Raw genomic sequence first — 19,717 nt, 5'->3', positions numbered from 1 at the left:
GTGGTACCCGTACCTATCCAACAGACAAGACCACTGATGACGTGTCTTTATATAGTCTACATCAACTTACGTATTAGCCGTCCCCAGCCAGGCCCGCTCATGCACATACACGAAAGACATATGGTAGTTCTTAGACTAACTCCATCTTTGCCCGTGCGGTTTGTGACGGAGTGCTGGTATCCGGTTCTTTTGTGTACAATGTGCTTTCATTCCCATGGGACGATAAATCTGACCTTCTGCACCGTAAGTACCTAGTGTTGGGAGGATCTCCGCGGAGTCGGAGGGGGGCTAGTTTACTGCAAACTACATAATATAATGACCCTGGCCCCTACACAGTGATTATATGGCTCCCTACCGTATAAAATAGAAGCGAAACTTTGTTCCAGATGCTCTATTGACTAGAGTCGAGTCTATCTAAGTATAGATACATCTGAAACGTCGGACCAGTCTTCTCCAAACATTAAAGTGAGTGAACTAGTAGACTAGTTTGATGTTCTAGTTATGTTCGCTTGCTTACAAAGGTGCGCATCCCTGGAAGGGTGCCGAGCTAAGCCACTCTCAGGGGTAGATTTGGATATCTCAGATGTTGAGTTTGACGAGCGGGTTGACCGAAAGTCAGTCAGATTTTCGATGTCTGTGTCTGAGAGAGAAGGAACAGAAAAGGGGTAACGTGCCTCTCAGCCATGACTAGCGCTTCATGGAATCCAATCCCGGCAAACAGTGTTGGGTTTGGGGCTACGCAGCCCGTGTCTGATAGCTTGGGTTCGTTCGAGGATGATCGTAAGCACTGTAGTGGAATGGAGAGATTTTAGTGTAGGGTGCTATGTTCGTAGTAGTAGTAGTAGTAGTAGTAGTAGTAGTAGTAGTAGTAGTAGTAGTAGTAGTAGTAGTAGTAGTAGTAGTAGTAGTAGTACTTTCTTTGTGAGGTGGTAGGTCTGTATTGATTGTGTTGTTCTAGAAACACAGAGTATGCTGCCTCGGCTTAGGGAAAGCTGTACTCTTCTTATGAATTCGAATAGATGCTGGAGGCTGTATAGTATGAAACTGTACCTCCTGCCTTTTACAGACGATAATTGTGAACCGCGCATGAAACAATGACATGAAGCTCCAAGGCCGAGCTGTTCGGGTTCGGGTCTCGGAGCTTCGGGCGAAATTTCCCTATATTGTCTAAGAGGTCAAGATCCACCCAAAACTCATGAGAAATAACTATTGTAAATCATTCAATAGTATTAGCAAGGTCCTGGATGGACAAATTTAGTCCGACATGTCGATGGAGAGAACGTTAACGTCTGAGTGCCGGATTTGCCGGTATTTGTCCGAGTTAGTCCATCGAGATTTCGACTAATTCTGTCCTATATAGGGATAAAGGAGATTGTTAAGTGTGTATACCTGTAAGGGTAGATATAAGTTGCCAATGTTGCTTTTGGGTTCTGAGTTTCTTACTATTAAGTAGTAAGATATATAATGGCGCGTGCAAAAAAGATGTCTCATTAGCATATAGTAAAGACGTTGGGAGGATATTGTTCTTCGGGGATAGCATGGCACATAGTATGGGGAAGTATCACCCGTTGGACAAGTAATTAGCATGACGATTATCTGATTGAAGTCTTGAAGTTGCACAATATGCTTCGTATGTACGAAGACCAACCAGTAGTATACGGAGTAATTGTCGGTGACGGCGGAAAGACCATGATTGTGCGTGGTCTTGAGATACAAAAGCGTGTAAACATTCTAGGCAGACTAAACGATGGAAGAAAGCAGAAGAGCTACAGATACAGATGCTAAAGATCTCATAACGAGTACTTGAGCCCGAGAATTCCGACACTCTGACGAGTATAGAAAATATCAACAGCAAGCTACCGGTCCTAGGAAGAGTGGAAGGAACGGGAGAGTCTGCAGGCAGAGATATCAGATAGGTAATCTGACGCGCACCGGCACCTTCGATTCAACTTCTAGGACAGAGAACGATGGCAGGAAGCTGAAAGGGTAGAGTTGGAGGTGATGAAGGCTAGCGAAAAGGTCCTGGGGCCTAAGCATCCGTTTACTCTGACGAGCATGACCAACCTCGCCTACACCAGGAAATCTCTCGGGAGGTGACTGCGTTATGGGTAAAGCAGGTATTCCGCTTCTCTGGTCATGGCCGATGCTGCAGGGCTCGACTCCTTGGACGTTTGATCACTTTTCCACCATGTATATCGACAAACGACCGTGGTGCCGTCCCCCTATTGCCTATATCACCGTATGGCTTCAGATGATGTTGGAGAGACTTCCCAGTTTGAAAACAACTGGATACAAGAGGTGAGCTACGTATGGATTCTTGGAGCTAGTTGCCTTGGATGTATCACTGGCGAGCGTCTCAGGAATGTCGATTCCTTACTTCTACTCAAAGACGTCTTTAACGCTTCGTCCGTTCACATCTCGACCAGGCCGAAGCGGACTGGGATGATGTTTCCCTAGACGTCATCACCGATATGAACAGCGCTGCAGACTGTCAAGTGCATTATGATATGGATGAGTGCTTCCAGTACTCCTACAAGTCAAAAATGTGCTACTCGTGACGAATTGCCCAATGAAGGAATCACCGACCAGTTTAAATCTCCGGCTAGAAACTGAAAGAATTATATACAATCGTGCAGCAAGGATTCTATGAAAAGATAGACTAGATGATCCCATGTTAGAGTGTACATTCTTTCTATCGGATGGGGTCTCAGAGATTCACACCAGAGAGTTTATGTTCCCTGGGTTGTCAATAAGCGTATCTTGCTGCATTTGTTCTGGTCTAACTCGACCGAAGCACATGGGCAAATTTTGACTGCAAGTGTGTCTCTAGCATGCGCTTATGTCCGTCGGACACCTGCTTTCCTTGGTTCTTCTGGACCAATCGATTAATACACTCGTCTAGGCTGATCTCTTCCTCGTCATCGGTTGGCTCTTCTTTCGCAGCCGCAGCCCAGAGACTGTCCAGTTCATCCGACCAGCCTAGCAGATCGGCTAACTTTTCCAACCCATCATCACACGATCCAAGGATTTGAACATCCTCTGGTCGTGTACCAAAGTCCCCCGCACTCTCCATGTTGATGAGGATTCGTGGAACTCCCTCCCTTGCCAACCGCGGTAGCCGCGAGCACGGGGCAACCTTCAAGCTTGTGCCCATAACAATGACCAGATCCGCCTCGGCTACCATTTTCTCTTTTTCATCAAATGCAGCGGGAAGCGACTGGCCGAAGAAGACCACATCCGGCTTCACCGCTCCCTTGCACTTCGCGTCAAGACAGTACGGTACTTCTCTCATGGCGATGGCCTTCTTCATCAGCTCGTCCGGGTACGGCGTGTTGCATTTGTGACAACGCTGCGTCTTCCAGTTCCCATGCACCGCAAGCATCTTGTCTGCGGGAACGAAGGCATTTTCTTCGAGACCGTCGGTGTTCTGGGTAAACAGGAAATGGAGCAGGCCTTTCCTCGCGAGCAGACCGAGGAATGCGTGGGATCTGGTCGGCTTGAGGCAGCGGGGATGGCGAGCCTTTGCGATGGCGTAGAATGGCTCCGGAGTATGGGTGAAATAGCTGATATGGAAAATCGCCTCGGGAAAGGGCAGCTTGAGGGGTGCCAATTTCGCGTAGAGACCACTGGTGGGGGAGCGAAAGTCGGGGATTCCGGCGGCGGTGGAGATGCCCGCGCCTGTCAGGATGACGATTCGTTTCGCCTTGGCAAGGTGTTGGGCGGCTATCTCGATTTCAGACGACGTACTAGTCATATTGTGATATGGGTGCTGTTGAAGAGGATCTGGTCGAGATAGGACGTTGCTATGAGCATGTGTTCTGGGGGAGAGGCTTGCCATGTAATGTCAGCATAAACACGTCGGCAGATCAGGCTTGTCTCGATGACTTGCATCAGAAGCACAACTGTATATCGTTGCTGACCTAAAGCATTCCTCTGGATGGGTCCGATGGTTGACCGGTACTTCTCAAATTGGTCTCTTTTTTTTATACCCGCGCTACAGTCAGTGACCCTGGAATGAATATCTTGCAAGGACAAGCATCTGCATTGAAGTGTCCCAATCCGAGACGTCTGATTGGTCAAGCTCAGTATAGTCGACCCTATGCGAAAGGGGGTGGCGAAGTGCAGGACACGGAGAGACTGGCCCAATGGGAAACAATAGCTTAGGTTAGTCTGAGTCGACACGGCGTCAAAGAATAATAGGAAAGCAAGAGGAGAGGCAGGTGGGCGAGGAGACTTTCTATACTGTATAGACCAAGCACCACGATGCCAAGCGGCAGTGGTGCGCTTTCCCCGATCAGGCACGCTATACCGGATGCAGTATTTAGCCGTCACCGTAGAATACGGAGTAACATATCTATGTCTGTTACCGCCTCAGGCACCGACGCACGGATTTGCCACAACCAATTATCGCCCCTTATCAGCACGTGACGCGGACTTTGGCAGAATCGGACCAAAAAAAAGAGGAAAGAAAAAAAAAAGGGCCGTGTACAGCTTCACGTTCCAGACTCAACCCCAACGTCGAAATTTTTTCGTTCGCAAAGGGAACCTGTCTACGGAAGGTACTCAGTCAAGATGCCGATCCCTGTGGATACCGCGAAATCTATCAACAAGAAGCGCAAGAGAAAGCACGGTGCGCGCGGTGCGACCGAAGCCGACGATGCTTCTCCGAAGCCCGCTGTCGACAATGGAGAGACGACCGAAGTGACGGAGACAGCCACGGAAAAGAAGTCGAAGAAGAAGGCCGCCAAGGAGGCCGAGAAGGAAGAAAAGCCCAAGAAGCGCAAGGTTGACGACTCCAGCAACGAGGATGAGAATGACAGCGAGGAAGAAGTCCGTCAGGCGGAACCCGAAGATGAAGATGATGAGGAGGGCAAGGAGGCTGAGAATGGTGCAGATCTCCCTTCTCTGGACGCTGTGCGTCTGCCCCAGACGGATAGCGAACCTAAGAAGTTTACGGAATTGAACCTCTCTGAGAAGACGATGAAGGGTATTCAGGATATGGGCTTCGAGACTATGACCGAGATCCAGCAACGTACTATCCCCCCGCTACTTGCTGGTCGTGATGTTCTCGGTGCTGCGAAGACGGGTTCCGGAAAGACTTTGTCCTTTTTGATTCCTGCTGTGGAGATGTTGAGCGCTCTGCGGTTCAAGCCTCGCAATGGTGGGTTCCTGGCATCTCTACTAGGTGTTCGCTCGACTGAACATGTGCTGATTTTCTACTTCTAGGTACTGGTGTTCTTGTCGTTTCTCCCACCAGAGAGTTGGCGCTGCAAATATTCGGTGTGGCCAGAGAGTTGATGGCGCACCACTCGCAAACATATGGTATCGTTATTGGAGGTGCCAACCGTCGAGCTGAGGCAGAGAAGCTCACCAAGGGTGTCAACTTGCTCATTGCCACTCCTGGACGCTTGCTTGATCATCTGCAGAACACCCCTGGCTTTGTGTTCAAGAACCTGAAGACTCTCGTTATCGGTAAGTGTGGCCTGATTACGAACACAACAGGAGAATGTACTCTAACATCTATGCAGACGAGGCGGACCGTATTCTGGAAGTCGGTTTCGAGGACGAAATGCGTCAGATTGTCAAGATCCTGCCCTCCGAAGAGAGACAGACCATGCTGTTCTCTGCCACCCAGACCACGAAAGTCGAGGATTTGGCGCGCATATCGCTGCGCCCTGGCCCCTTGTACATCAACGTCGACCACCGCAAGGAGCACAGCACAGTCGAGGGTCTGGAACAGGGTTATGTCATCTGTGAGGCTGACAAGCGCTTCCTGCTTCTTTTCTCCTTCCTCAAGCGCAACCTTAAGAAGAAGATCATTGTCTTCTTCTCCAGCTGTAACTGTGTGAAGTACCATGCTGAGCTGCTCAACTACATCGACCTGCCGGTGCTTGAACTCCACGGCAAGCAGAAGCAGCAGAAGCGGACCAACACATTCTTTGAGTTCTGCAATGCCAAGCAGGGAACCCTGATCTGCACTGACGTTGCTGCCAGAGGTCTGGATGTGAGTACCTGCCCATTTACAAATCACTCAGAGCACAATCTAACAATCATAGATTCCGGCTGTGGACTGGATTATCCAGTTCGACCCCCCGGATGACACCAGGGATTACGTCCACCGTGTCGGTCGTACGGCTCGTGGTGTCAACGGAAAGGGACGCAGTTTGATGTTCTTGCAGCCTTCCGAGGTTGGTTTCCTGAAGCACCTCAAGGAGGCTCGTGTTCCCGTGGTGGAGTTCGACTTCCCGGCCAACAAGATTGTCAACGTTCAATCTCAGCTCGAGAAGTTGATTGGTCAGAACTACTATCTGAACAAGGTGCGTTTACAGACTCTTTTTGACTCCTATCTACGATATGGATCCCATACTGACACCCCGCTTAGTCCGCCAAGGAAGGTTACAGAGCCTACCTCCAGGCGTATGCCTCCCACTCGCTCCGGTCCGTCTTCGACGTGCACAAGCTTGACCTGGTCAAGATTGCCAAGGGATTCGGATTCTCGACGCCGCCGCGCATCGACATTCAGCTGGGCTCCAGCCTGAGTCGGGATAAGAAGCAGCAGCAGCAAGGACGCCGAAACTACGGCAGCCAACCGAAGGGGCTGAAGTTCAAGCGCAAGCACGAGGATGACTGAACTGACTGACTAATAAGCAAAAGAGAAAAGCAAGTGGTTTGTGTGATTTCTTGAGACCTGGCATTTTAGTTTCGGAGTTTACCCTGTGGATATCTGGACTTGTCTATATTATTATTTCCAATCGTTTTCTTGAATAGATCATATCATTCAGAAGCATTCTTATCTGTTGTGTCAGATGTACTCAGTATTCCCGTTACCTTTCGTTTTCCTCCGATCGGAAATTACTCCCTAGAATGAATCCAGAAGCACAGAGCGAGACAGGTGACTGAAGAAGCGTGCTAAGTCTCTTTTTCTGTGAAACCGAGATTATGGTCGAGGACTGGTCATAGTAGCTCCCTCGGCTGGATTGCTGATGTACTTGGCAGCTTGGAGTGTCTCACGGGCTAGTATGGATGGCTGCAATGCATGTCATTCATGTACAGACCTGGTACAGAAAGTGAATAAAGTATCTGGTAGGCTGGGCTATGAATAGATACAGAGGGGACCAGATTGTGATGATCGGTGAATCTTATCTACTATTGCTGCTGCAAATGTGGAAACTCTACGCATCTTCCACATGTTTAGTATAGTACTTTAGAGTGGTTTGTTCTATATCTGGCAAATCTGCTCAACCAAAAGAAGAAAATCGGCAAGTCCCTTCGACAAGAAATTAATGAAAATCCAACGCAATAAATAAATCAAGAAATCTCATAGGATTGAACTATTACTTTTTAATTTTTTTTCTCTGCAGTTTACTAGTCAGTATGGCTGGTTGTTGATAGAACTCATCTTTTAATGATCAAACATCGTGAGCCCAGCCCCGCCACACCCCATGCATTGGACATCAAGACCAATCAAGTACTTCGACCCGACAATTCCCATCATCAGATATTTAAGTTTTTCATTTCACATCCCGGCAGTCACAAACTTGAAAGGGCAAATAAGACCACGCTGACCGGGGGAGCATGGACTATCCCAGCAAATCTATCCAACCTAACACTTAAATCCGAGGGTGGCTGGTCAAAAAGGTGGCTGGGAAAGACAAAAAAAGGGAAAGAAAGGAAAGGGACGGGACGGGATCCGCCGTCGAACCCAACTTTCCCATCCCATCCCATCCACTACTGGGAAAAAAAAGTACGGGCACATCCAACGTTGCAAGTGGCCGTAAGCAACACCTGGTCCTGACAGTCACCTGTCCTACTCCAGCAGGATGATCGTTGCAATGGAGAAAGAAAAAGGAAGAAAAGAGGCTACCAATCAGCCGTGAAGGCTGTAGTCAGAATTGACGGAGAGGACGGAGGGGATTGATGAGCTGGCAGTCTTAACCACCAATGATTGCTGGGAGTTGGTCGTCCTGGAGACCGCCTGGTCCTGGTCCTTGACTGCCTCTTTTCCTTTCTTGCTTTGCGGCCCATGAGCCAGTCAGTCAATGGGAGAGATGAGAGAATCTCTTGCTGGTTCCGTGTGCGGGTCGGGGGAAAAAGGAACACACACACAGGGAGGGGCGCGGGCTCCACCCACTCACGATTCATCCATCTACTGGTGATGAACTTTTATTCTCGATTCGGACTTTCCTAATCCCAGTAACCCAACGACTGTACCTACACTAGTCATGTTCGTTCGGGATGCTGATGCTGTTCCGGTAGCCCTCCTCCGCCAGTGGTCTTCAGAATTATCCGATTCCCAGCCAGGTACAGAGTCCGGAAGACAGGAGATCGTGGCTTCTAATGTGACGAGTCATTCCGAAACCAAACGACCCTCTGGACATTGGGTGCTGGCAGGGCTCGTGTTTCAAGCTGTATATATGGCAGCCAATTCCTGAGCATCACGCTCCAGGTTTCACCACCATGAGTCTCGGGAGGCAAAAACCGCTGCTCTCTCTCACACCTGTACAACGGTAATAGGGCCACCCAAGATCGGGAGTGGCAGACAGACAGGAAACAGATCACATCTCGGGTCGCACTACGAAGGCAATAACCCGCTCTCGTCCAGTGGGAGATGCGCGCATGAACTTGTATGGATTTTAGGAAACAAGGAAAAATCATATTTCACTAAGCCTCACGCTTCTTACATCCCTGGTGTGTCGGGAAAGAAAGATGCGAGTGGATGAGAGTCAGATTCAGCCTTAAGCTTGAGGAAGCATCATCGGAAATCGTGAAGATCACTCTCGGCGACAGGGAGAAACCGGCAAAGCCGACTACTCATTAGTATTTGTATCTTCGAAGCTGATCTGATGGAAGAGGGAGAGAGCCTTGAAGCGCAGCTTTGCTCGGTCACCATGCGTGGATCTCATCTGGTGGAGGAGAAGAATGGATCCCGGGGGGGATACACACACGTAGGAAGCAAAGCAGTCCACTTCTATCGAACCCAACCGATAATGACACCCAAAGTGAAGGGGGAATTCCCGCTTCAGAACGAAGGCCATCAGCAGTATAAGAGCCCAGGAAACGCGATAATCGCGAGGCTGGCAGAGACAAGAAGCTCATCTTTTTTGGGTCGTGGCCAACTCATCCAAGGCCGTACCTTACTTAAGTTTCAGTGACTGTTTTTCTTAATCAGTGCCGGCCACTGACTTTTAGTCACTTTGACTTTGAACTTGGGGTGGACACTAAACCGCCAACTCCAGCATCCATCCATCCTTATACTCCCTTGACTAGTTCTTTAGTGACCGACCTTACCAGCCTTCTCTATTTTTTCCCCTCCCTCACCGTTCCCACCCCATCGATCAATCAATCAATCAGTCAATCAAGCAAGCACATCCACTTGGGCCTTTTCCCCTCTTCCCTGCTGCTGCTGCCCTTCGATTAGATTTTTCTTTCTTGTTCCTTTCATCTTGGGCATTTTCCCTGCATCCGAATCATTATTACCCAGCCCAGCCCCGACCAACTCGCAATCATACCTCCAACCCAGTCAACCCAATCAATGCACGGGTGAACTCTTGCGGTGAATGTACATGGCCACCATCCATTGATTATCCACACCGATTGTTGGCTTATCGCAAGTGAGGGTGCTGCCTCAATTCATTCACTTGCCTCATCCTCATCCTCATCCTTAATTCTCATTCTCTCTCATTCTCACTCTCTTCTCTCTTCCCCCCCACCTTTTCCCTCGTTGTGTTAATTCGAACCACCGGCAACTACCGCCTCGGGTGTTTCTTCCTCCTCTACTGCTAAAATCTCCGCTGTTATTGCATCTCCCTCCTAACACTCCCCAGCGCTGGTACGCTTCTTCTCTTTTGCTTTTTGTGATATCGCAGCAATCCCTCACAGCTGCCCTTCTTGCGTCCCCACCTGCTCTGATCGTCATCCTTCCTTTCCCTTTCCCTTTCCCCCTCCCCAATCCTCTCCAGTCCCTCTCTTGCTGCCCATCTAATTTACCCGCCTGCTTCCTTTCTCCTCATCCGAGCTGCATATCGATCGGTCCGATCTGTAGTGACACTTCAGTCTGTTAGCAGTCGGACCCAATCCCCAGCCTTAATCCTTCCAACTACCCTCCTTCACCCCCCTGCACACACACTTCCTGCCCCTGAACTTTTGCCAGCTTCCCAAAATAGGCAAAAAGGAAAAATAGAAATCAGGGAAGACAAGACAAGGGAAAAAAAAGGAAAATTATTGTTCCCACTCGCCCAAACACAGAGTATGGTCTTGTCTGGCTGAAAAGAAAGGATTCTCCGCTCTCTTCTTCTCCCTTCATCATGGGCGTCGACACCCGCAGACCGATCTTGCCTGCCCCCACTGAATCCATTGTCGATACCAACGGCAGCATCACAGGCACTGATCTGGCAACTGACATATCTCGCCGCACAGACAAGACCTCATACTCCATTCCAGACGACGGGAGCCCCGTCACCATCCCCACTCGTCGGAAACATCGCTCCCGCGGGGACGACTCCAAACTGTCCCGCTCGTCGCAGCACTCCCAGACCTCCCTGCTCATCGAGTATTTCGAGGGCGGGAAGGGTTCTGGCTCCCTCACTTCCCGCCCCAGTGTCCGTGTCCGTGTCACCCCTTCCTCCGCGCGGAAGCTCAAGGACCAGAAGGACCACATTCAGATCACCGAGTCGAGTGGCAATCGGAAACCCGTCTATTCCCGCCGCATCTCCCTGAGCTCGCCCCACAAGCACAAGTCGCTGGAGGAGTCGGCTGTGGATGACAGTTCTTCCAATTCAGCCACCGATGAGAACCAGCCTCCCGGCCATTCTCCCTTAGAAATCGAGCTCATGAATCGCGACCAAGGCAGTGAGCTCTCCGCCCTGTCGCGCGACAGGTACTTCCACCCAACCTCCGACATCTCGTCGATGCCGGCGGATAGCATGCTGGAAGCCCCCTCATCTGGTCCTCGTCGAAAACGCAGTCAGAGCTTGGAACGTGAATCCAAGGAGTACCTCAAAACCCCCCGGCGACAACGTAGTCGCAGCCTCAGCACCGAACGCATTGCTCATCGAGTCGCAGAGAAGCTCAGCAACGACCCTCGTGACGTCTCTAGGCAACGCCGGCGTGCCGAAAGAAGTAGGTTCGAAGACGGCAGTGATCTCCAAGATATGGATTCGAAGTCTCCTCGTCGTCGGGCTCTTCCCGACGATATGATGAGTCCAGAATCCAGCCTCCTCAGCGCCTCGGCTGTGTCCTCGCATCGCCGATCCGGTGATCAATACTCGTTCAAATCCGGCACCTCGAAGTCATCGATCAACAACCCAAAGCTTCTTGAAACTGTCGAAGACGCGATCCGAAGACTCATACTGCCTGAGCTGAAGGAACTTAAGAAGGACCAGAAAGTCATCACCAACACGTCCAAATTTGAACGAGACATGAACACCTCACATTCATCAGCCAGCACGCCCTCTCGGGACGAGCTGGGCAGACGACTTTCCAAACACGCAAGCGCCCCTGACGTCCGGAAGCCCAAGGTCGTCCTGAACAAGGATAGTCGCGATGAAGGCATCGTCCTTTCTGGCGACTCCGTCCCATCCCAGAAAGAACGAAGATCCAGCAAGGACAGTGAACGAAGTCATGGCAGAAGCGAAAGAAGCCAGGATCTCGGTTACATCAGATGGGCTAACCGCCCCGAGTTGACGGAGCAAGAAAAGCTCCGTCGACAAAAGAGCAAAGGACTGCGTGATGCAGAAAAAGCTGCACTCGTGGGGACGGCCCTAACCGCTGCAGCCCTCCAGCATCACGACTCACGGTCCAGCCTCGGAAAAAGCGAGGGAAGAAGAAAGAGCAGTGGGGCCCGAAGCCGCACCGGCAGTATTAACGAGACCGAACTAGTCTTCCAGAAACACAATGTCGCCCCCATGCCACTGCGCAGTGCGATTGAATCCGACCTCACCAGAGCTTCCCTTCTCTCCGAGCAGACCGCCGAACCAGCAGCACCGTACGGAGACACCAAATTCCATGACGGCTTCCGCGGCTCCCCTTTCCAGTCTCTCTCGCCAGCACCCCTGTCACCTGCACCTCGCACGCCAAATAGGACGCCTCTGGACGTGCGGCATGAGCTGAAGCTCAAGCACAGCAACTTGTCCAGCCACGACTTGTCGATGCATAGCCCCTCGAGTCGGTCGCCCGTCGGGGATGCCGCCGCAGGCGCTATCGCCGCTGCCGCTGCCGCGAATTTGCTCGACTCCCACTCCGAGAATCATGACCTCGACTACAGTGATCTGGCGAGCCGTCGGCGCACTCTTAGTCCGATTCAGAGCGTGGCCAGCAATGAGAGCCAATCTCCGGTCAAGCGGGACTTGACCCATTATGATAGGTACGATTACTCCGAAGATGAACGAGAATTGGAGCCGCGTCTCTCGATTGACTCTCTTTCGTCTGCGCCCAGTACGGATTTTGCAAGATCTACCCGTCCAGAAGGCCTCAGCATCACGAGCCAGACGGAGTCCCTACGCCGTCGACAGGAACCTGGCCCCGAGCTCGGCTACGAGGAGACCCCCCGACCGTCCCCCAGAGAGGAAAGACACTGGGAGGAATATTCCGACGATGATGAAGACCAGCATTCGCTAGCAGAAACTGAGACGCAGAGCACCGTGGGTAAACGCATGACCGGGTACACCGATGACAGCGAGCTTGATCACCACGACCAGGAAGATCAAGGCCGACCGGTAACTGAAGGCCTTGCTGCCAACCCCCGATTCGTACATCCAATGGCTGTTGAATCGGCGGTGGCCTCTGTCCTCGAACCCACGATCCTGGACACCAAGTCCAGCCAGTCTGGAGCGAACCGCTCCATGGCTGGTATCCCGGAGCAAGAGGAGGAGGATTGGGAGCCGGAGCCTCTGGAGCAGCATGAGCAGCATGAGCCGGCAGAGCATGAATCTCACCGAGGAAGCCCTCTAAAGCAGCGCGAGGAGGTTTCCAGCCCCGACGCGACCTCGTTCCCTAGACGCATGGGTGCTACGTCGCCGCCCCAGAGTGTCACCCAGTCACTGGACGACCACTACCAGAACGAGCCGGCTCCTTTGTTCGCTGGCGACCTTGACAGCAGCCCAATGCCGCATGAAGACGACCGGAGCCCTGATTCAGAATCGGAAATCAATACCAATCCTTCCATCATTCAAGGTCCCGCGGCCCACGAAAACAGCTGGTCGTTCAACCGCACCCCTTCCAAAGACGCTCCGTCGCCCCTCTTTGACAAGACTGGAGCTGGTGCGGGTGCTGGCCTGGGCTTGGGGTCAGTTGAGCCCTCCCACTATGGCCAGGACTATTACCCGGAGGATGACTACGGTGCGAACGACTACTATGATCAGCAGTACCACGGAGGCCAGATGCTCGGCACACCGCTTGGTGCCAAAGACGAAGGGTATGTCTCGGCCGCGAACCCTCGCTCCCCGAGTGTTGAAACCCCCGAGCCACTCAGCAAGGGTATTGCTGGAATCGACACAAATGGAATGGGTTTGTTTGACAGTCCCCTTGGTGGGGAAGACCACTTTATGCCTGGTCACCAGCGGCAATTGAGTGGCTACTCTCAAGGAGTTGGCTCCCCTCTGTATGACAGTGCAACTGGGAAAGGAATTGATCGGATTCAGTCCAAGGACATTGTTGCACTCATGGACCATGTTAGTAAACACGTCATCTTGTTTGAAGGTATCACTGCTGACTTATTCGAACAGCTCACGGTTCGCGATGCCCAACGGAATGCCAGGGATACGGAGATTCTCGTGACTCTTGTTCGAAGCGCCGCGGAAATGCGCAACTCATTCGAGGAGATGAAGAAGTTCATTGCTCTACAGGACGGAATGCTCATGGAAGCTAGTGACCGACAGCACGAGCGGACCTATCGAGCTCTTGGTGGGCCACGCCCTCAGCCGGTCAGTACGCGTAGTGCTCGTCAGGTGCCTATTGACGATGGAGATGACTTGCGTTCGAAGCGGAAGAATATCTTCAAGCGAGCACTCAAAGGCCTGAGCCTCAAGAACTCCAACGATCTTACCCGAATTGAGGATATGTTGGAACAGCTCCTTGATGAAGTCGAAGCTCTACGCTACGGCCAGGATGACCGGTACATGCGGGGAGGCAACCGAGCGGCCAGTGTGGATCCGGAGGGCTATGAGCCGGAGGGCCATGCTGGGACTTCGTCGCCCGGAAACCAGTCGGAGTACCTTTCCACCTCTTCCCAGCCTGTTCTGGAACCACTCGCGGGTAATGGACTGCGGAGGGGCATGGAAAACCGCGTCAGTACGGTGCCGGAACTGGATGAAGACATAGATGAGCAGGCGGAGTTCCCGAGCCCAACCATGCCTTCGCAGGAGACGGCCAACAACCGTCAGGCCCGGGCTGGCTCCGCTCCTGTGTCAACACCCCCTCGTGAGCCTATGGCTTCAGGTGCCCTCAGTAACGAGGCGACTCCGAAGACGACGGAGAAGGCCAAGAAGCACAAATCAAGCAGCTCTTCATTCTTCCCCAAGATCTCCCGTTGGTCCAAGACCACGGCGTCTTCGATGGGAGACAACATCCGCAACAGCATTCAGCCTGGCCGCAGCAAGGAGAGAGCGTCTTTCGATACCTCGCGCTCTGGATCCGAGGCTGCACCAGGACCATACAAGCCGGACTACTATGATCCCCAGGGTGAAGACCGACTGCGCTCGACGTACACTCTAGAGGACCCGCAGCAGGAGAATCGGCCGCCGTCCCCTCTGGTTCCGTCTCAAGCATCGGGACAAGCGTCGGAGGCGCCGAAGTACCGGGCTCACCGGGGCAGTCTCGATCTTCACCATCCCCAGCCTCGCCAGGGCCCGTCTGGGCGATACCAAAACCAGCTAGAAACGCAAGCGCAGGTCTACGGCGTGCCAGCGGGCGCACCTTCGGACCAGTGGGGATCCAACCCCAGTTTGTCTGGCGTGAACGCCAACCCGCGCTACAGCGGCGCCAGTCGTCTTTCGCCCATCTCAGACGCGGGCTACTCGGAAGCGAGCTCGCGGCACACGGGGCCTCCTCGTCCGCCTAAGATCAAGGATGAGGGGCCACTGATCCCGGAGCGGCCGCCCAAAGTCAAGGAAGACGATGAGCGATCGTACATGGAACGAGTTGCTTCGCGGGTTAGTGATCATACCCGGAAGGGACGTTTTATTCGCATGATGCTGACCATATCTCTGTAGAGTTCGATCATGCGCTCTCCCCGTAGCACACCGCCTCCCCGGAAACCCACGGGGCCTCGTCCCCTAACGTCGGGCAGCCAGTTCAGCCCTGCACGGCGGCAGCGAAGCCAGTATCGCGCCAGTCCGGAGCAGGTGGATGCCGACCATGACTATTGACGCGACAGACGTTTGATACCCAATATTATTTTTTTTTTCTCCTCTCGTCATTTTCTCTTTCGATTTGGACCTGTTATACGATTTGTTATGTTCACGACTTATGACCCGCGCAGCGATAGCAAGCGTGCATGAAATGGATGGTTGTATGGGCGGAAAGGGGGGATGTGTCGACTAGTATTGCTACTTTTGTACCGACTTTTGCATTTTTGTGCTATATGATTCCCTTCTTGCAGCATATTTTTTCTCGATTAGTGCATAATGGATGGGCTGTATGCCATGCGATGGATGGAATACAAAAGTTTCCACCTTTTTTTTCCCCTTTAGGATTCAGATAGTGTTGACATCATTGTGCCTAAGTCGAGCCCTGGTTTGCAGCTTATCAGCAGCTGCAGACCAGCAGCAGCTCAGCTGAGGTTCAGCTCGGCGATCCATGGCTCCAGTACATGCGGGGTCAATGCGGAGAACAGCTGATGTTCTTCCATACATTTAAGCAGTGAATATCTCCCATTTGATGGATGTTTCGATTTTGTATCTCTACATTGTGCCAAATAAGTTAAAACCAGATACAGCTACAATATTATTATTCGTCATGACTAGTGATACTACTACTGTTGACCCCCTCGACCTCCCCATCTGCACCACCTGCGGCACCCAGTTCTCAACTCCCACGCCGCCAACTCCATGTCCGATTTGCGATGATCCCCGTCAATATCTTCCTCCAACTGGGTATATCCCTACTCCCCCATTCTTGACTATACTACAACCCCCACTCTATCCCCTATACACATCCATACTCACCACAACCACCCAGAAAATACTAAACCACATACTAACCCTATCATACACAAAAACCAACAGACAAGACTACACAACCCTCCGCGCCCTGCGCGCCCCCACCCACGAACCACCCCTAAAGAACATCCTCTCCCCGCTACCCTCCCATCATCCGAACTCCTCCAACAACAACAAGATCTACACCCTCCACACCACCCCGAAACACTGCATCGGCCAACGCGCCTTCCTCCTCCTCACCCCCCATGGCAACATCCTCTGGGACTGCATCCCCTACCTCGACCCCGACACCATCACCAACATCAACGCGCTAGGCGGTATCTCCGCAATCATCATCTCCCATCCGCACTACTACGCCACGCATCTAGTCTGGGCGGAGGCGTTTAACTGTCCGGTGTATTTGTCCGCGGAGGATAGGGAGTGGGTTATGCGTGAAGAAGAAAAAGATGATTCTGGAAAGCAGAGGCAGATATTCTGGGACGGTCAAGAGGTAGAAGTCCTCCCCGGCAGCGGGGTGATAGGAGTCAAAACAGGTGGTCATTTCCCGGGCAGTTCGGTGCTGTGGTGGAAGGATGAAAAGGTCATGTTCTTTGCTGATACTATTGGGACGATTCCTAGTGGGGTCGGGGATTATGGGGACAGAGGGAGGAGGGAGGGCACGGCGTCGTATACGTTTATGTGGAGTTATCCGAATATGGTACGTCTTCCTCTATCTTTCCCTCTTTCCGTGGGGGGAGGGTTGCTAATGGGGTGCTGATTTTTGTTGGGGTTAGATTCCCCTGCCGCCGGATGATGTGCATGGTATTTGGAAGGCTCTTAAACATACCGAGTTTGATCGGGCGTATGGGGCGTTCATGGGGATGGATACGGTTGGGGATTGCAAGAAACGGGTGTTGGATAGTGCGAAGATCTTTGTTCGGGCTATGGGGTATTTGGATCATGCGATTCATGAGGAGGAATGTGCATGATTGATTGATTGATTAATTGGATTGGATTACATACTTGCATTACACAGAACATACTGCATGGTCTTTTTTTTGGCGCTTCTGCATTTGCATCTGCACCTGCACCTGCATCTTCTGGCTCCAGATAGCTCCATCGAGGAATAACATCTTGCATTTCCATCCCTTTCCCCCAAAGCTGCTTGCTACACATCGGTAAACGGCCTCACCGAGGTCCGCACCGCCGTGGCCTCGCTGGCCCCATTGTTGGCACACTGCGCCGTGGCTAACGAGCTCGGCTCCAATCCATCACTGATGGGAAACGGTCCCGGATAGCTGTCTGCCGTGCGCGTCTGCTGCAACTGTGCCATATCCAACGTAACCTGCTCAGGCTGCGACTCATCCGCCAACACACTATCCATCGACCACGGCCGACTCAGAATACTAAACCGCAACCTATCCGACATGAACCCCGAGAACCGCACCCCGGGAAGCATACCCTGCTGCGGACTCGAACAGTTGGAATTCGGATCACTAATCGACAGACTCCTCCGGACAATCGACGAGTAAACCGAGTCACTAGGAAGCGGCTGGTGGCCCAGGAAGTGCACGCTCGCGCGCGTGCTCGTATGGTCGTCAAACCCTCGGTCTCTATCGGCAATCGCGAGCTCCAAGCTCCGGGTAGGCGCGCTGTGAGACAGTTGAACGACCCGCGACGGCACCGGCATGAGAGGAATGACCAGACTGGAGGAGGGGACACTGTCGGCCGTGGTGGGTCTATCGTCGGTGCTGGAGAAGCCTGCGTTGGAGGGTAGACTGGTGTTCACCGAGGTGCTGCTCTCGGGGATGATTTCAAGCAGGATCTGGATAACGCGTTGCTCTTTGCGACTGATGGCTTGACCGACGTAGCTGTAGGGATATCGGGGCGAGGTGCGTCGCACCCCCGTGAGGCGTGCCAGCAGGTTCAGGAGCTTGATGGTGAGAAGTGTGCCGAGGAGGGCGAGCACGGTGCGGATATTGATGGCATTGAGGATAGGATCGCGAGGAGCTGGATGGTGTTTCTTGGCTGACATGGTGACCGGCAGGAAGATTTATACTGGATGCAGGGTGAAAAAAAAGGATGAGGACTGCAGGGGAGAAGCAGAGATAGATCATTGTGAGGTGTCAGACTCGGAGATATGAGTGTGGAAGGAGATATTGATGGTGCAGAGGAAGGTGCAACCGTTAAACCTTGACAATCTCCTGTGGAAATTATTCTGATGCAAATGGTGCAGATATAATGCAGTTCAGAAGTATTGCAGTATGGAAGGGGAGTCTATAGTAGCATGAAGTATAGAACCGAAACTAGTAATTAAGGAAACCCTACTTAACTCCGCATGCCAGTCTCCACTCCATCTTATCAGCCCATCCCACTTCCTTCTTCAACGTCACTTCTCCACTCTACATTCCTCTGCTTCTTTTCTTCCTCCCTCCTTGCCTTGGATTTTATCAATGTCCATCTCTAATCCAGCCCTACGCATTTCCCGTTCCCTCATGGCTTCCTTGAACAATTATCCTCTCCGCCAACGGCGATTCGCTCCTCTCCTCCCCTCTTCTGCTTCTTCCTCCTCCGCACCCCCACTCCGCGGAATCGTCTTTGACGTTGACGGCACATTATGGTATGCCTATACCTATACCTATACCCATTACCGTCTTAGCTACCATTTCCAACAATAACTGAACATAATTGTATACAGCCTCCCCCAAAACCACATGTTCTCCGAAATGCGGTACTTCCCAATACCCCACCCCCACCCTACACTACACTACAATCCAGCCCATACCAACAAACAAATAATCTAGACAAGCTCTCAACATCCCCCCCAAAGTCGACATCCTACACCACATCAGCCGTCTCCCCACCCCCGAATCGCGCCTCGAAGCCACAAACAAAATCAAAGCCATTGAGCGCACCGCCATGGAATCCCAGCAGCCTCAACCGGGTTTAGTCGAATTGATGGATTTCTTAGAAGAGAGGGGGGTGAAGAGGGCTTTGTGTACGAGGAATTTTGAGTATACCTCCCTCCCTAGAGATTGTTTGTGATATGCAATAAAAGAACTTCATGATACTAATAAGCATGTGGTGTAGAGCCCCCGTCCTCAACCTCCTCAACAACCATCTCCCCGCACACGTCTTCCTCCCGATCGTGACACGGGAAACACCGGGGTTGTTGCCCAAGCCGGATCCAGCAGGGATATTGCATATTGCCAGGGAGTGGGGGGTGCAGGATGAGGGGGGGATGGCGGGGGGGTTGATTATGGTAATTCCCTTCCATCTCTTTCAGCTCTCGAGGTCGAAGATGTCAGACTAATTCTTGCTATTCTGTGTACAGGTCGGAGATTCTCTCGACGACATGACAGCCGGACATACCGCCGGCGCAGCGACCGTGCTTCTGCTCAACGACCATAACGGACATCTGAAGGACCATGCGCATACAGATCTCTGTATCGAGAGACTAGATGAGTTGATTCGCATCTTAGATGAAGGGTTCGTGGGACATCGCGGGGGTGAGAAGACCGCTACGTCTACGGATAATGCCGTTGAGAATGGCGTATAGACTATTTACTGTCCTGTCATCCTGT

The 19,717-nt window shown here is 52.0% G+C and overlaps 7 protein-coding genes across 7 annotated transcripts; 5 read left to right on the top strand and 2 right to left on the bottom strand.

Moving 5' to 3' along the window:
• Positions 1 to 2,779: 2,779 nt before the first annotated feature.
• HST2 (Sir2 histone deacetylase Hst2) lies at positions 2,780 to 3,838 on the bottom strand (the record flags this gene model as incomplete). The annotated part of the gene is made up of 1 exon (XM_041685727.1): positions 2,780 to 3,838. One exon carries the CDS (start codon positions 3,836 to 3,838, stop codon positions 2,780 to 2,782), a length of 1,059 nt encoding a protein of 352 aa, XP_041539782.1.
• A 734-nt stretch (positions 3,839 to 4,572) lies between these two features.
• On the top strand, positions 4,573 to 6,100 carry has1 (ATP-dependent RNA helicase HAS1; the record flags this gene model as incomplete). The annotated part of the gene is made up of 3 exons (XM_041685726.1): positions 4,573 to 5,161; positions 5,227 to 5,472; positions 5,529 to 6,100. 3 exons carry the CDS (start codon positions 4,573 to 4,575, stop codon positions 6,098 to 6,100), a joined length of 1,407 nt encoding a protein of 468 aa, XP_041539781.1.
• A 2,743-nt stretch (positions 6,101 to 8,843) lies between these two features.
• On the top strand, positions 8,844 to 9,152 carry AKAW2_20954A (uncharacterized protein; the record flags this gene model as incomplete). The annotated part of the gene is made up of 1 exon (XM_041685725.1): positions 8,844 to 9,152. One exon carries the CDS (start codon positions 8,844 to 8,846, stop codon positions 9,150 to 9,152), a length of 309 nt encoding a protein of 102 aa, XP_041539780.1.
• Positions 9,153 to 10,304: 1,152 nt separating this feature from the next.
• AKAW2_20953A (uncharacterized protein) lies at positions 10,305 to 15,362 on the top strand (the record flags this gene model as incomplete). The annotated part of the gene is made up of 4 exons (XM_041685723.1): positions 10,305 to 12,361; positions 12,434 to 13,667; positions 13,722 to 15,146; positions 15,207 to 15,362. The coding sequence occupies 4 exons, from the start codon at positions 10,305 to 10,307 to the stop codon at positions 15,360 to 15,362; spliced, it is 4,872 nt and encodes a 1,623-aa protein (XP_041539779.1).
• A 589-nt stretch (positions 15,363 to 15,951) lies between these two features.
• Positions 15,952 to 16,911, top strand: AKAW2_20952A (putative metallo-beta-lactamase domain protein; the record flags this gene model as incomplete). Its single annotated transcript, XM_041685722.1, has 2 exons — positions 15,952 to 16,088; positions 16,221 to 16,911. The coding sequence occupies 2 exons, from the start codon at positions 15,952 to 15,954 to the stop codon at positions 16,909 to 16,911; spliced, it is 828 nt and encodes a 275-aa protein (XP_041539778.1).
• Positions 16,912 to 17,301: 390 nt separating this feature from the next.
• On the bottom strand, positions 17,302 to 18,168 carry AKAW2_20951S (uncharacterized protein; the record flags this gene model as incomplete). The annotated part of the gene is made up of 1 exon (XM_041685721.1): positions 17,302 to 18,168. The coding sequence occupies one exon, from the start codon at positions 18,166 to 18,168 to the stop codon at positions 17,302 to 17,304; it is 867 nt and encodes a 288-aa protein (XP_041539777.1).
• A 418-nt stretch (positions 18,169 to 18,586) lies between these two features.
• On the top strand, positions 18,587 to 19,692 carry AKAW2_20949A (putative haloacid dehalogenase-like hydrolase; the record flags this gene model as incomplete). The annotated part of the gene is made up of 5 exons (XM_041685720.1): positions 18,587 to 18,753; positions 18,832 to 18,864; positions 18,938 to 19,147; positions 19,224 to 19,395; positions 19,468 to 19,692. 5 exons carry the CDS (start codon positions 18,587 to 18,589, stop codon positions 19,690 to 19,692), a joined length of 807 nt encoding a protein of 268 aa, XP_041539776.1.
• Positions 19,693 to 19,717: the final 25 nt, after the last annotated feature.

Source organism: Aspergillus luchuensis, chromosome 2, assembly GCF_016861625.1.
Source record: "Aspergillus luchuensis IFO 4308 DNA, chromosome 2, nearly complete sequence".
In the NCBI taxonomy this organism is placed as follows: domain Eukaryota; kingdom Fungi; phylum Ascomycota; class Eurotiomycetes; order Eurotiales; family Aspergillaceae; genus Aspergillus; species Aspergillus luchuensis.
The sequence above is the reverse complement of the archived record's forward strand: the minus strand, read 5'-3'. Positions and strand labels throughout refer to the sequence as shown.